This window comes from Marmota monax, unplaced genomic scaffold (genome assembly GCF_021218885.2).
Source record: "Marmota monax isolate L192 unplaced genomic scaffold, Marmota_monax_Labrador192_F-V1.1 WCK01_AAM20220418_F8-fsc00024, whole genome shotgun sequence".
Taxonomy (NCBI): domain Eukaryota; kingdom Metazoa; phylum Chordata; class Mammalia; order Rodentia; family Sciuridae; genus Marmota; species Marmota monax.
The window spans coordinates 11,210,964-11,224,486 of NW_026695224.1; the positions used below are offsets into that span (position 1 = coordinate 11,210,964).

The window sequence follows — 13,523 nt, forward strand, 5'->3', positions numbered from 1 at the left end:
CTCCTCCGGCCCACCTAGCTCCCACCTCATCTCTCACCAAGAGAAATTGAGCTAAGTCAACAAATTCTCACTAAAGTGTAAATGACTGAAAATGGCTTCTGGAAATATCTGCTATTTGGGGTGGGGGACACTTGGTAGCCAGCAATGATTTTCTAGTTCATATGTATCATGTCTCTCCTCATGTTTTGGTTCTATGTCTCTCTAAAATCTGGGGTAAATGCCAGATGCCTTAGATAAGGAGATTCAGGATTGGTCACCCAGAGCCATACAGCATTCTGAGTCACACTCTGAACTCACTTTCTTCACCTTTTCCTGTTCACTACTTAATTCAAACACCACATCTTCTAGACCATTGCTTGAATGCCCCAACTCCAGCCTCCCCAGACAGACAGACAGACATACACCCTACACTGACCTCACAGCCCTTAGAGCAGCTTGTGTGTGTATCTGCACACATGTGTGCATATGTGTGCATGAGTGTGAGTATGTGTGTTGAGTGTCCCTGCCACCACACGTGGAACTCCTAAAAAATCACCTGGCACAGAGTAAGTGCTCAATAAACCCTTGACTAGTAGACAATCAGCCCAGGCTAAGGACGTCTCCCCACGGAAGGTCATTACCTGGGATGAGCCCGGGGAGCCCTTCATGTGTACGCTTTGCTCCGCAGCTATGGCCCGCATCATCGACGTGGTGCCCTGGGACGATGGTACTGCCCACGTGTATGCATCCCCGGCCATCTTGCTCCAGATACCGCGGCAGCGCCAACTGCTGGCCAGCATGAAGCAGCAGCTCTACCACCCGGCGCTGCCCACCCTGCACCGCATGGACATGGACTCCGTCAAGGCCTGCCTCCCGGATGAGCACTGCCAGTCCACCACCTACTGCCGCAAAGGTCAGGCCGCCTCACCTCCCACCAGCACTGGGCCCCCCTGGGGACTTTGCAGAAGGGACAGGTGGACAAGGAAAGAAATCTTGGAGGGAAAGTCACGAGTGGCAAATGAAAGGGTTAAAAGGGCCAGTCTCGGCTGCTCCCTGTCCAGAAACCTCCATTAAGCTCTGACCTCGGTTTCCTTATTTGTGAAGGGGAAACGATGACCAGGGCCGCCTGCCTCACAGAGCTGTTGACGCTGGGAAGAGATGAGGCGGGAAAAGCAGGGAGAGCCACAGCTGGCACATAATATGTGCTCAACAAACGTGATTGCTAGGTCCGTTGTGAACGTCCTCTAAGTTTTAAGGGAACAACGTTTATTTTAGCGCCCAGTTCTGGAGGGGCTAGGTGAGGGGCTGCATCTGGTGATGGCCTTGTTGTTGGCAGAGTGTGGAGGTGGGGCAGGGCATGGTGAGGGACAGAGTCTCTGTGCCCGCATGGCTCTTATTAATGAAGACAGAACTGGGCAGAGATTGGAAGGATAACGCTCAAGACAAGGATGACTTCTGCCTGCCCACCCCTGTGTCGGGGAAAGGGAGAGAGGGAGCCTTCACACCTCCCATGAACGCAAGGTCAGGCGGGCCTGCAGGGGAAAGGGCCACAGAACTAGCCTGCAGGGACTGAGAGGGCATTCAGGAGATAGGTCAGCAGGACTGGGTGCCAGGATGGGTGCCAGAGGAAGGGGGAGGTCCAGGGTGATACGGAGGTCTCTGCTCGGGGGACAGGTGGGTGAGGATGTCCAAGCTTACACCAAAATCTCTGGAGACCCACCCTGACCCCTGCAACCAAGATGAAAAACACCCCTGAATGGAGCAGCGGGGGGAAGCCCCTCTGGTGAGGAAGAGCACCCACATGGGTCCCATCCAAAGGTCTCTGGCTCCCAGACTCCCACTGACTGTGCTGTGTGCAGAGAGTCAGAGAGATCACGGGTTCTCCTCATTTCCTGCTTCCAAGGGAAGCCAGGAATTTAGATCTTTCGGGAAAGCCCTGATTTAGTTGTGTATTATAAGCCTATGCAGTGCTGGGGATGGAACCCAGGGCCTTGGGCAAGGTGGACAGGGTTCTACCACTGAGCTACTCCCCAGCCCTAAAACTTAAAATGCTACAACAGTGAGGGACCCCCTTACAGGTGGCCACTCTTGGGTTCTAATGTATCTTTCTGTTACTAATGCAAACACAAACATGCATTCTATTGTCTTTGTTTGTTTGTTTGTTTTTTGAAGAGACAGGATCTTACTCTGTTGTCCAGGCTGGCTCTGAATTCCAGGGCTCCCACCATCCTCCTGCCTCAGTCTCCCAGGTAGCTGGTACAGGCATGCTCCTATGCACTTAGCACAAACGTACATTATTTTGTTCCCCCAATTTTTGTTATGAACATTTTCAAAGTTTAAAGAATAGTACTATGAGCACTCATTACCTTCTATCTGCATCAGTCAATGTTTTACCATATTTGAATTTCCCCAGTCTCTACACACACACACACACACACACACAGTCTACCAAGCAACTCCCAATGATACAGCCTTCTACATGACACAATATCGTTATCATACCCAGGAAAGTTAATAATAATTCTATAACATCTAATAACCAGTCCACATTAAAACTTCCCTAATTACCCCCCAAAGGTGTCTTTATAACTTAAAAAAAAACAGACAGGGGCTTCCACCTGGAATGTGCATTGCAGTTGGTTTTTATGTTTTTAGTCTTAGCATAAGACTATCTATCTGTTTTCTTTTTTTTAATTTTTTTTAGTTATACATGGGCATAATATCTTTATTTTGTTTATTTATTTTTACGTGGTGCTGAGGATTGAACCCAGGATCTCACACATACGAGGCCAGCGCTCTACCACTGAGCCACAACCCCAGCCTGATATCTATCTGTTTTTCATTCCCCCCCCTGTGATATTGACTTTTAAAGAGTCCCCAGCAGTTGTGGGACACAGTGCCTGATGGTATTTGAGCAGCTGTTCCCTCATGGTGGTCTTTACCCGGCTTATCTATTTTCTGTGGATCAGTAGCTAGACCTACAGGCCTGATCAACCACATGAGACAGTGCTGGCCAGAATCTTCCACAGATCATGGGCACTATGTTTCCCCTAGAGTTGCTGCAGGAGGCATACAGTTATCCTGCTTTCATGCTGCTGAGTTTGATAATTTGTTTAAGATGATAACCAGAATGTATTTTCTTCTCTGCCTCCAAGAATCTTAAACTTTAGGCTCTAAACAGGTATTTGTATACAGTAACTATTCTTTTGTACCTTGGAGGTTTTGTCTAGAGGATGTCCTCAGATTTTTTTTCTTCTTCTTTTTTTTTTTAATATTTTCTTAGTTGCTAATAGACCTTTAATTAAAGAATCAAACCCAGTGCCTCACAGATGCCAGGCAAGTGCGCTACCTCTGAGTCACAGCCCCAGCCCCTCAGATTTCTTTTAGTAGCTGCACAGTGTGGGTGTAGTGTAGTTTATTGACAGTCCTTGAATCATCTCCAATCATTTGCTATTACAAACAATACTGAAATGGGTTACCCTCTTCTCACGTCTGCACTTGTGCCTTTCTGGGGATAAATTCTCAGAAGTAGGACTAGGAGTCAAAAGGCACGTGTGTCTTTATGATTCTGATGGAAAATGACAATTGTTCTCTGTAGGCTCCGATAAATGTATACTCCCTCTGGCAATATATGCCAAAGGCCCTACTGCACTAACATTTTGGATTATTCCCAGTCTGAGAAGGAAAAGTTGGTATCTTCATGTAATTTGGATATGCATTCATCTTATTATAGATGAGGCTCAGCATCTTTTCATGTTTAGGGCTCATCTGTAATTCTTATATTTGTGTATGGGATGTGAATGCTTTTTTACCCTTTTTTTCTTTTCTTTTTTTTGGCTTGATTTCTACTCTTTGCCTTTCGTCTGTAAAATTAGTAAAAAAATAAATTTCCATTTGCCTTTCGGCTTCTTTTCTATTTTGCTACGCAGAAGTTTATTTTTATGTAGTCAAGTTGTTGATCCAAAGTTGCTGATCTTTTCTTTAAGTTCTGGCTTTCTAGTTAGAATGAGGCCTTTCCTGCCCCAAATTCAGAGGAACTTGCCCACATTTTCTTCTAGTATTTCTATGGTTTCATTTTTTTTTTTTTTGCACTGAAATCTTTTATCTATATGGGAGCTTATTATATTGTAAGAGATGAAGATAGAAGTAATATTTTATCTTAGATGTTTAAATCCATCCAGTATTTTTTTTTTTAATTAAAGCACAGTGTGGGCCAAACCTCTCTTGCATGAACCTGGGACTGCTAGTGAAGGAGAAGTCTCTTCTCCCTTTATCTTCTTTCAACAGATGAGTTTGACAATGCCCACTTCACACTCCTGGGGATCCCCAATCAACCCCTGCATTGCCTGGTGAGTGTTGTCCCTAACCCTGGGTTTGCAAAAGGCACAAGCCTGCACCCAGTCCCAAGCACCTCTAGGCTCTTCCCTAAGCATATCCTCAGCTATCTGTTTGGGACCCCCTCCACCACCATCCAATCTGGGTCTCCAACCTCAAGCACACCCCGGGTCAGATGGGTCAAGTGTCAGCTCTGGGCTATGAGATGATCCAAGAAGACTCCCCCCCGCCAAGTTCCTGCATCTACTGCGGTGCTCCTGACCCCCCCCCAAAAAAAAAAAAAAACCCTAGCAGGACATCACGCCCACTGGCCAGAAGCCCTGCTGCAAGTACCGTGAGGGAAAGTTGCTGCCCATCGTACCAGGCATCAACCGGATCGACTGGCCCTCCTTCACCAGTGCCATCGAGGACTGGTCCCACTTTGTGTCCACGGCTGGGGAATTCAAGCTGCCCTGCCTGAACAACAAGGGTCAGTCTCCCAGCTGCAGGTGACGCCTAACGCTGGGGGAGATTGTAGGGCACTTGGGTCATTGCTGTGGCAGGGAGAGAGGACCACCGGCTTCAAGTGGCCAGCCGCAGGGACAGGATAAGGGAGCTGGGGAGCAGCTGGGACGCGCGCCGACAGAGAGCACATCAGAGAGCGGCTGAGGGACTTAGAGGCCGCGCTCATCGTGGGGAAGGAGCAGGGGGCCAGGGCCAGGCCAGGGGGAGAAACCGGGCTGGGCCTGAATGATGAGCTGGTTCTGGAACTGGGGGTGCCGGGTCCGGAGACCCACTTCTGTCCAGCGCTGGGCAGTGGAGGTGAGGCTTGCTCTATGGGCGGGGCTTAGGAAGGGTGGGGCGTGTCGGAGCTGGCTGGGTGTCCAAAGTGGGCTCTTTCCTCAGTGGAGAGGTTCAGCGGCTACGCGGTGCGGTATTTGAAGCCGGATGTGACCCAGAACTGGAGGGTAAGGGAGATGCTCGCTGACCGGTCCCCGGGGATCCTGATGGGTGCAGCTAAAGCCGAGGAGATATGAGGGATAGGGAAAGTGGGGACGGGGTGGGGGGACGGAGCGCAAGTTCTCACAGTCCCAGGGCTCAGATCTCCAGTAGGGAACGCTGTGGGAGCTGGGTGGGTGCCCGAGGTCCCTCCCGGGTTTACCAGCGCCCCATCCCTGTGGCCCGCCCCAGTACTGCCTCAACCAGAACCCCAGTCTAGACCGCTACGGACAGAAGCCCCTGCCTTTCGACTCCCTGTAAGTGATGCTACGAACCCCGGGACCTCCACCCGGAGGAGGGAGGGTGGGATCTTAGCCCCTTTCCTAGTACACACAAGGGCCCAATGGCGCTTGAAAATGTGAGACCTGGGAAGTATTAAGTGGTTCGAATACAGCACATGAAAATCATAATTTCAAAATGAATAAATATCGAATTCCTACCAAACGGAGCACCTTGTCATCCCCGGCAGCTTCACTCTTTTGGAGTGGAGGCGTTAAGTGGGACGAAGGGCAACGTGATTGTTTCGGTTTGCTGGCGGGGAGCGGGCCCCCCTGCACCCGGGGCTCACCCTCCGCGTCCTTTCGCAGGAACACTTTCCGGCGCTTTGGCTCCAAATACAGGTAGGGGGATGGCCACGCCCAGGTCGGCAGCTAGGGCCGCGGGGGCGAGGGTGGGGGGGGTTCCGCCCACGTCCAGATCTCCTAGCCCTCCACCTTCTGGGCCCAGCGAAGGAGGGATCGCTAGCTGCTTGGCTCCCTAGAGATCCGCACCTGGCCAAAACTCAGCTCCCTGGGGACTGGGGTGGGCGTGGAAAGGAGCTCATACGCTGTCAGGATTGGCTCAGAAGAGGTTGGAAAGAGGAGGGCGTTACCTGGGAGGACTGAACAGAAAGAAAGGGCCAAGAATCTACCTTCTAGGATGCGGGCAAGTCGGAAGGGAGGATGCGGGTGCTCCAACAGGGTCCCCCCCCCCCCCCCCCCCCGAGACTCAGCGATGGGAATGAGAACGGGAGTGCTGCTGCGAGCTGTTCTACCTTCTCCAGGATATGGCCATCTCCAGCCTTGCTTTGTGCACTTCAGCAATATCAGGCTCTTTGGTGTGCCCAAACCCACCGGCGCGACCAAAACCTCTTCAAAGCTTTTCTTGTGCTGAATCAGATGAGCCTAGATGGTCCTTCCTCCTCTGTCTGGAAAAGCCTTCCTCACTCTTTGAAGGCCAGTCTGGTTGTTCCACCCCCCTGGAAGTCTTTCCTGAGCCTCTGCCTCTCCCCGCAGCTCACATTCCCTCCATTTGGTCGTGGCCTGGGCATCCCTACCTTATAGCACCCAGACGGCTGCATTCTCCCCTGCACACACAGGGGGAAACGTTCTGCTCTCACTCCTGTATGATGCCTAACGGTGTAGGTTTGTTAAATGACTGAAAAATTAGGGAAGCAGTACATATTTGAGGGTCTTGGGAGATACAAATGAGGTGAGGGAGGCAAATTTGAAAACCAAGAACAACCAAAATTAAAGGAAATAGGGAGCTATTAAAAGTTCTTGGTTTTTCCCCCCGAGGCTGGGGGAAAACTGTCTTCAGAGACTTGAGGGTAAGGAGGTGGGTTTTGGGGAAAGACCTGGAGGAAAACCGACTGATTTTTCTTGAGAACACCCTGGAGACCTCCACTTCATCCCTGTTTCTCTCCATAGCCGCATCAACTACCTGACTCCCTGGCATTAATCTATGAAAAGGAGGCCAACCCCCAGACTGATGAAATATGCCACCTCAGGTCCCCCAGTGGGACAGAGGGCATATGGTGGCACCACTCATCTCCCAAGAAGTTCAGCCTGGCTAGAAATAAATTTAATGCTCCCTAAATGTGTGTGTGTGTCTGGGAGGGGGTTGTTACAAAGGCTGGGAAAGGGTCAGGACCACAGGATGACCACATCTTACCTTTACCTTCCTGTCCCCTGCCAACTCCTGTAGGACCACTGGGAAACTGGAGTGGGATGTTGGGTGACCTTGGGTAAGAATGTCAAGGTCTAAGTCTCCAGCCCAGTCAGGCAGGCCTGGGAATTTCCTCATGCACCTGTTCCTTGCTCATAGCCTACACCCAAGTCCCTTCACCTCAGATCCTGAATTTGAGTCATAAGGAGAAAGGGAGGGTGTTAGAGATTTGTTGGTGCCTCTTTCTGAAGCACTCACCATACCAGTGTATGGGGGGCTTTCTGGCACCCAGGGCTTCCCTGAAATAGAGGCAGGCTCTGGGAGGCTGGCGAGGCCTATGGCATCCATTGCCTGTGAAGCAACAGAACATGGAATATAAACCTGGATGAGGTGCCTGAGATGAGAACAGTCCCTGCTCCCCAAGGCTCCACCAATAAACATCATCTAAGCAAAAAGTTGTTTATTCTACCTTCAAGGAGGTAGGACTAGCCCTCCCTGCCCAGCAACCTCCAAACCCTAAGCCCCTCCTGTAAAAGGAAGGCATGATGTTGCAGCCCAAGTACAAGGTCACCCTGCTCCAAGGGGCTAGGGAAGCAGCTCCTCAGCCTGGCTCAGGAATCAGGGCAGCTCACAACTGTGCCTAGTGCCTGGACCTTTCAGACACGTCACCAACCCCACCCCACCCTACCTGTGGGCAGACAGCAATATCAGGCCCAGTGTGGGAGACCAACCTTACACGTGACTGGGTTACACTCCCCACTGGGTGCTGAGGCGCTCGGTCTCAGAAATGTGGCAGAGCTTTCCCCACCCTTCTTGGGTTTGAGGGTCGGTGTCCCATGCATGGGTGTGTCTTGCTACAGCCCCATGGGTGAAGCTATGCTCACCTGTTCCTTTGTAATATAATTCCTTGCCCTGTTTAGGATAGAATCTTCCATGGAAGTGCCTTGTGTGTGTCCCCTTCTCTTACTGTGCCCTTGGGTGTGGCCTACCCAGGTGTCAGTCAACCTGCTGACAGTGGAGATCATGAAGATAGACTCAGCCCCCTGAAACCTGATCCCTTGCCTCATTTGAATAGCTTCTCCTCAATAAAAGGGGTCAGTGCATGCTCTCTCTCTCTCTCTCTTTCTGCGGACCCTTAAGGTCAGAGGAGCCGCACAGAGACCCCAAAGAAAAAGGTATTTGTGTCTCTTGCGTGGTTATTTTGTGCAGCCCAGTCAGCCCAGTTTACCTGGAGTGACCCTTGAGCCTTTTAGTTGTGAGAACAGAAACCCAGCAGTCCAGACTGGGGCAAATAGCCACCAAGCTTAGGAACTCCATTCTGGTCCTAGGCTCAGGGACTTCAGGAATCCACACACCCTCTAAAATCAAGCACAAAATTCTGTGTGCATTTGAGTGCTTATTTTCCATGGGAAGTTTCATTCTTTTCATCTGATTCTCAGGAAAGCCAGTGCCCACAAGGTTAGGAATCCCTGGTTCATACCCTCTCCTCCTTTACCCATTGACATTTACTGAGTACCTATTGCATGCAAGACCAGGGGCTCAAGGAGAATTTTTTAGCCCCTCGTTTTTGGACCGTGTGTTATACTACTCAGAACACATTATCATCGGGACTAGTTTTTTCTCTGGGCCTCACAAGCACCCTAGTGAGTGAGCCAAACCAATGCTGCCTGTTTCCCAGATAGAAAAAAAGAGGCCCAGATCAAACAGGTAGTCGGTCTTGGGCCGAACCCACAGTCCATATATGGTTTGTGCTCAACTTTTATAGAAGAAATTATTTCCCAAAATCATGATCTTTCTGCTTATCTTTGGGTAATAAATAAGAAGATGGGTTGCGTGTGGTTTGATCTGCAGAACCTGCCTTTTAGAACTGAGGCTGATTTTTGTTAGAGTCTGTAAACAAGTCTGGATGGCGCCTGGCATTTTGCCAGAGGGAGTGGTTTGTGAAGTAACGCCAGCAAGCGTTAAGTGTGGAGATTCCTTATTGGTTGACTGCTGTATCTATTTTATGTTAATTAAGATAAGCTGTGTGGAATGTATAAATACCTCTGTTGTCCTACAATAAACGGCTCCTACTCCTGCTGTATCAATCTACACAAGTTCTTCGTCACCCCCCCCCCGCCCCCGGCTATTTTGCCCAGCCAGACGGGCTGTGGCAGATTTTAATTTCTTTCAGGGGTGGAGGTGACAGTCATTGCCCTTACGCTGAGATGAGGGACCATGGTGCCATCTTTCTATGCTAAAGTATAGGCTCTGCTGACAACAGAGCAGGAGACTGGAGCCTGGGGAGGAACAGACAGGAAATTGTAAAGACATCACAGAGCCTCTTCTTCCTCAGGGGCCTGCTGAAGATGTACCCAGCCTCCTGCCACTCATCCAGAAGTCCTTTCCTACAAGCTCAGAGGATAGTACATGCTGACTTGAACCTTAGGAATCCATTCACAGAGCCCTCTGGGGTTCCTGGGCCACCCAGCACCAGAATCCCCTCCAAATGTCAGAGAAAAGATGGATTTACCCAAGGCTCACAGCAGAGACACTAGAGTCTTGGCCTGGGTGACAAGGGACACTAGTCAGCTCTAGGGAACATGCTGAAACATATAAAAGGGAATCAAGTGACTGGGTTTTATTCCTGGCCCCACTCCTGGTGAGCAAGTCCATCCCAAAATGTGGCCCAGCAAATGCCTATGGCCTTTGCCTGGGCCAGCTCTGTGCTGGGTGCTGGGGTGGCATAGACAAGATGCCATCTCTGCCTCTGGATGCTTCCCATCCAATGGGAGAAACCAGTGGGCCCAGCTGGTGCAAACCAGAAACCATGTTCCTCCAGCCCAGAATGCCATGGACAGTAACCCAGTCCAGAAACTTGATTACAGGTTCTTGCCCACCGTTGTACACTTAATCCTGATTTCATAAACCTAAGAAAAAGTGTGCCTAAGAATAAAGGAACTAGAGAGTAGAAAAGCATAAACAGCCTAATTAAGTGTCCACTTCCTATTCTCAAGTGGAAGGCAATACAGTAAGGGCTTTGCAGGCCCCATTCAACAGTTGATGAAATGGACTTGGAGAGGTTAAGTGACTGGCACGAGATCACACAGGTGGTGACTGGCAGAGACGGGAATTGAAGCCAGCCTGTCTGGTCCCCCACCTGTGGTCACCACATTCCACTGCTTTCTTGCTGAGAGGGAAGCCAAGAGTGGGCAGGAAGTCAGAGGGGGCTTCCTGGGGCTGGGACATCTGACTAGGGTTTAGAAGGAGGACGGGATGTCTCATCAGAAAGCTCTCTGAAGCTGGGCATGGTGGTGCCCCTAATGTCCTATTGGGAGCTATTTGGGAGGCTGAAGCAGGAAAAAAAAATTTTTTTAAAGAGGTAGGAGAAAACTAAGTAGGAAACTATACATATTCTGATATATGCACATCTTACATATATTTTAGATTATTATTATTTTTTTTTAATATTTATTTTTTAGTTTTCAGAGGACACAACATCTTTGTTTGTATGTGGTGCTGAGGATCGAACCCGGGCCGCACGCATGCCAGGCAAGCACGCTACCGCTTGAGCCACATCCCCAGCCCTGAAGCAGGAAAATTACTGGACCCAGTGATTGATCCCAGGACCAATCTGTCTCCAAAAGAAAAAACAAGCAGAAAGCAAGCAAGCTAGCTCTGGGTGGCTGCTGATGGCCACTGTCTCCCATCCTCCTCCTCTTCTCAGCCTCTGGGGTTCCTTGTTCTTCATAAAGCGGATCACATCAGAAAATCAGAAGTTTTCATTACAGACAAAATCTTGAGGAGAGTCCAGCCACCCTGACCTGGCCTCGAGGCCTTCCAGGACTGACCCCAATTCAATACCCTGATCCTTTTATACCAAAATAAACCCCACCTGCCTCTTCACTGTCCCAAACACCCAGGTTCTGTCTGCCTCCAAAACTTGGTTCAAAACTATCCTTCCACAAGAAACGCTTTCCCCACCTCTTCCTACCCAAAGCTCACACTTTCTTTCTGACAAGTCAACCTTCCCCAAGACCATGAAAACAAACACTGCAGCTGTTCAGGGGACTCACTCATGCCCTCTGGCCCACAGTGGACTTGCCTGCCTCTTATCTTTATAACTGGGGCTGAGGGATTAGGGCTTGGAGTCACCCAGAGCAAGAATACTGATCTGGATTAAATGAAATAACTACAACAAAGTAACAGTGGTGTTTAATACAACATGTACAACACACATCACAGCCCATCCCAGGGCTGGGGCTGGCTCTGGGACAGGTTTAGGAACTAGGTGAGGATTCCAGCTGAGGGTAGGATGGAATGAGGGTTGGGGGGACTTTTGCATAGCATATTTTGTACTAGATATTTTTTGGTACGGGGATTGAACCCAGAGGTGCTTAACCACTAAGCCACATCCCGCCCCTTTTTATGTTATATTTTCAGACAGGGTCTTAATAAGTTGTTTAGGGACTTGCAAAGTTGCTGAGGCTGGCTTTGAACTCAATATCCTGCTGCCTCAGCCTCCCTAGCCATTGGGATTACAGGTGTGTGCCACCACACCCAGCAATTTTTGACCCTACTTTTTGACTCATGAAAACGCCAAACCCTCTCATCTGAAGTTCTTGCTTAGTGCCCTGTTGCACCCTCTGGCCAACAGCGGTGCTCAGTAATGCTTGTGGATTAAAAAAGGAAGGAGTGTAGACCCAGGGAGGGGATGGAGTCATCTGTAGTGAAGATGGAGACTCCACAGCCCCCCCCCCCACCACCACCACCACCTTCTTTGCAGGATATTCTGGTTGGAATCTTTGTAGGTTTGAGAAAATCAATAGCAGCCAAGGCTCTTCCTGGAGGCGTGACCTTCAAGGAACAAAGAAACCACTTGCTTAAGGGTTGAATGCGGAGCTTGTCACCAGAGTCTGACTGGGAGGCCTTGGGCGAATTTCTGTGGCCTGAGCAGCCCATGGTCTCACCCAAGGCCTGCTCTGGAGGAAGACAGGGGGGCAGTGGGATGGGAATGGAGACCAAGAGATAACTTGTATGTCAGTGCCCAGAGGCGCAGGCCGTCTATGGAGGCGCTCCCTCTGCACAAATGGGAAGGTGGAGCCTAGTAACTGCAATCCCTCAGACAGCTGAGCGGGCTGAGAGGCTGGCCCCCCTGGGCCTGGTGTGAAGAGCTGTCCTGCTCCTTTGGCCAGACAGGGCAGCAGGACCAGTCCTGGCCATTGTTCCCAGCTTCCTGGCCAGCTGAAGCCAGAGTCCCAGGCATCAGTGACCAGAGCTAGAAGCTTCAGTTGTTCAGGGCCTCCATATCTGTCATTCACCAGTGTGCAGGAACCAGGTTCATGTGACAGCACCCCCAATTCCAGGCCACTTGCATCATTGTGTGGCTTTGAATAACCCATCGGCCTGCATAAAGGGAATATTCAGGCCCATCCTGCTCCCCAGGTAGATGGGTTTTGCTTAAGGTCACACAGCTAGAAAGTAAGCTGGGACTCGAGCCTGGTACAGACGCAAAGGGCAGTGGTCATCCCCTTGCTGAGAGATAGAGGCAGCAAGAAGGAATCCCATGGCTTCTTAAGGGTGGGGTGTGCCCTGGGCCACATGGAATAAGAACAAAGGATCCGGGTCACATCCAGGGCCCCAGCCTTTCACTAAGCTTCCTATTAAGCTTCCAGACTTTTAATCCTTTGAAGTATAGGTAGCTCCTTCTCCTTTTAACTTCTACACTTACCCTCTACCCAGAGCAGGGTACCCTTGTTAGCTTTCTCCCCGCCTCTGCCCAGCCCCATCTTTGCCTCTGAGAAATGGAAAGAGCCTGAGCTGCAGCTGGGCCATTGGTGGTAGGGGGTGGGGTACAGGGAAAGGTGTGCAGACCCTGAGGTAGAGGGCTGCTGAGCTGGGCATGTGGAGGGAGCATGATGGTACAGGGTGAATGGGCGTGGGGTGGGGTCAGGCCCTCTGAGGTGGGCCTGGCTGGCAGGGTCTGCTGCTCCAGGGAGGGGCTGGACAAGCTCTCTTGCTTACCAGGCCCAGACCCCAGCTTCTGGCCTTCCGTGAGCTGCGCTGATCCCTCATGGCCCAGCTCCCTCCTCCAGAGCTATAGTTTTAATCCAAGGTCAAAGGGGAAAGGTCCATTCCCCAGGGACTCAGGTGTCCTGCAGCTGATACTGTCAGGACCTTGGCAGCTTACCCACCTGGGCCTCACCAGACTCCATTTCTTTTTCACAACAGTCAAGCAAGGCAAAGGTTAACCTTCATTTTTTTTTTTTTAATAGACTAGGTAACTTCAAAGAGGTTAAGTGACTTGCCCAAGGCCACAGCCACAC

The 13,523-nt window shown here is 50.4% G+C and overlaps 1 protein-coding gene across 2 annotated transcripts; it reads left to right on the forward strand.

The window, feature by feature from the left end:
* Positions 1-669: 669 nt before the first annotated feature.
* Positions 670-7,011, forward strand: Spmip8 (sperm microtubule inner protein 8). Of its 2 annotated transcripts, none has more exons than XM_046434324.2 (7): positions 670-892; positions 4,267-4,328; positions 4,609-4,783; positions 5,200-5,276; positions 5,407-5,549; positions 5,880-5,912; positions 6,981-7,011. In XM_046434324.2, exons 1-7 carry the CDS (start codon positions 670-672, stop codon positions 7,009-7,011), a joined length of 744 nt encoding a protein of 247 aa, XP_046290280.1. The 2 variants fall into 2 exon arrangements, with proteins under 2 accessions (XP_046290280.1, XP_046290281.1); XM_046434325.2 differs by having other exon boundaries at positions 5,200-5,261; positions 5,485-5,549.
* The last annotated feature ends 6,512 nt before the right edge of the window (positions 7,012-13,523 follow it).

Bases quoted from the DNA above. Each gene is read 5' to 3' on its own strand.
- Spmip8 (XM_046434324.2), top strand. From the start codon at position 670: ATGGCCCGCATCATCGACGTGGTGCCCTGGGACGATGGTACTGCCCAC. The intron at 893-4,266 runs GTCAGGCCGCCT...TTCTTTCAACAG, and splicing joins CACCACCTACTGCCGCAAAG to ATGAGTTTGACAATGCCCAC. The intron at 4,784-5,199 runs GTCAGTCTCCCA...CTCTTTCCTCAG, and splicing joins GCCCTGCCTGAACAACAAGG to TGGAGAGGTTCAGCGGCTAC.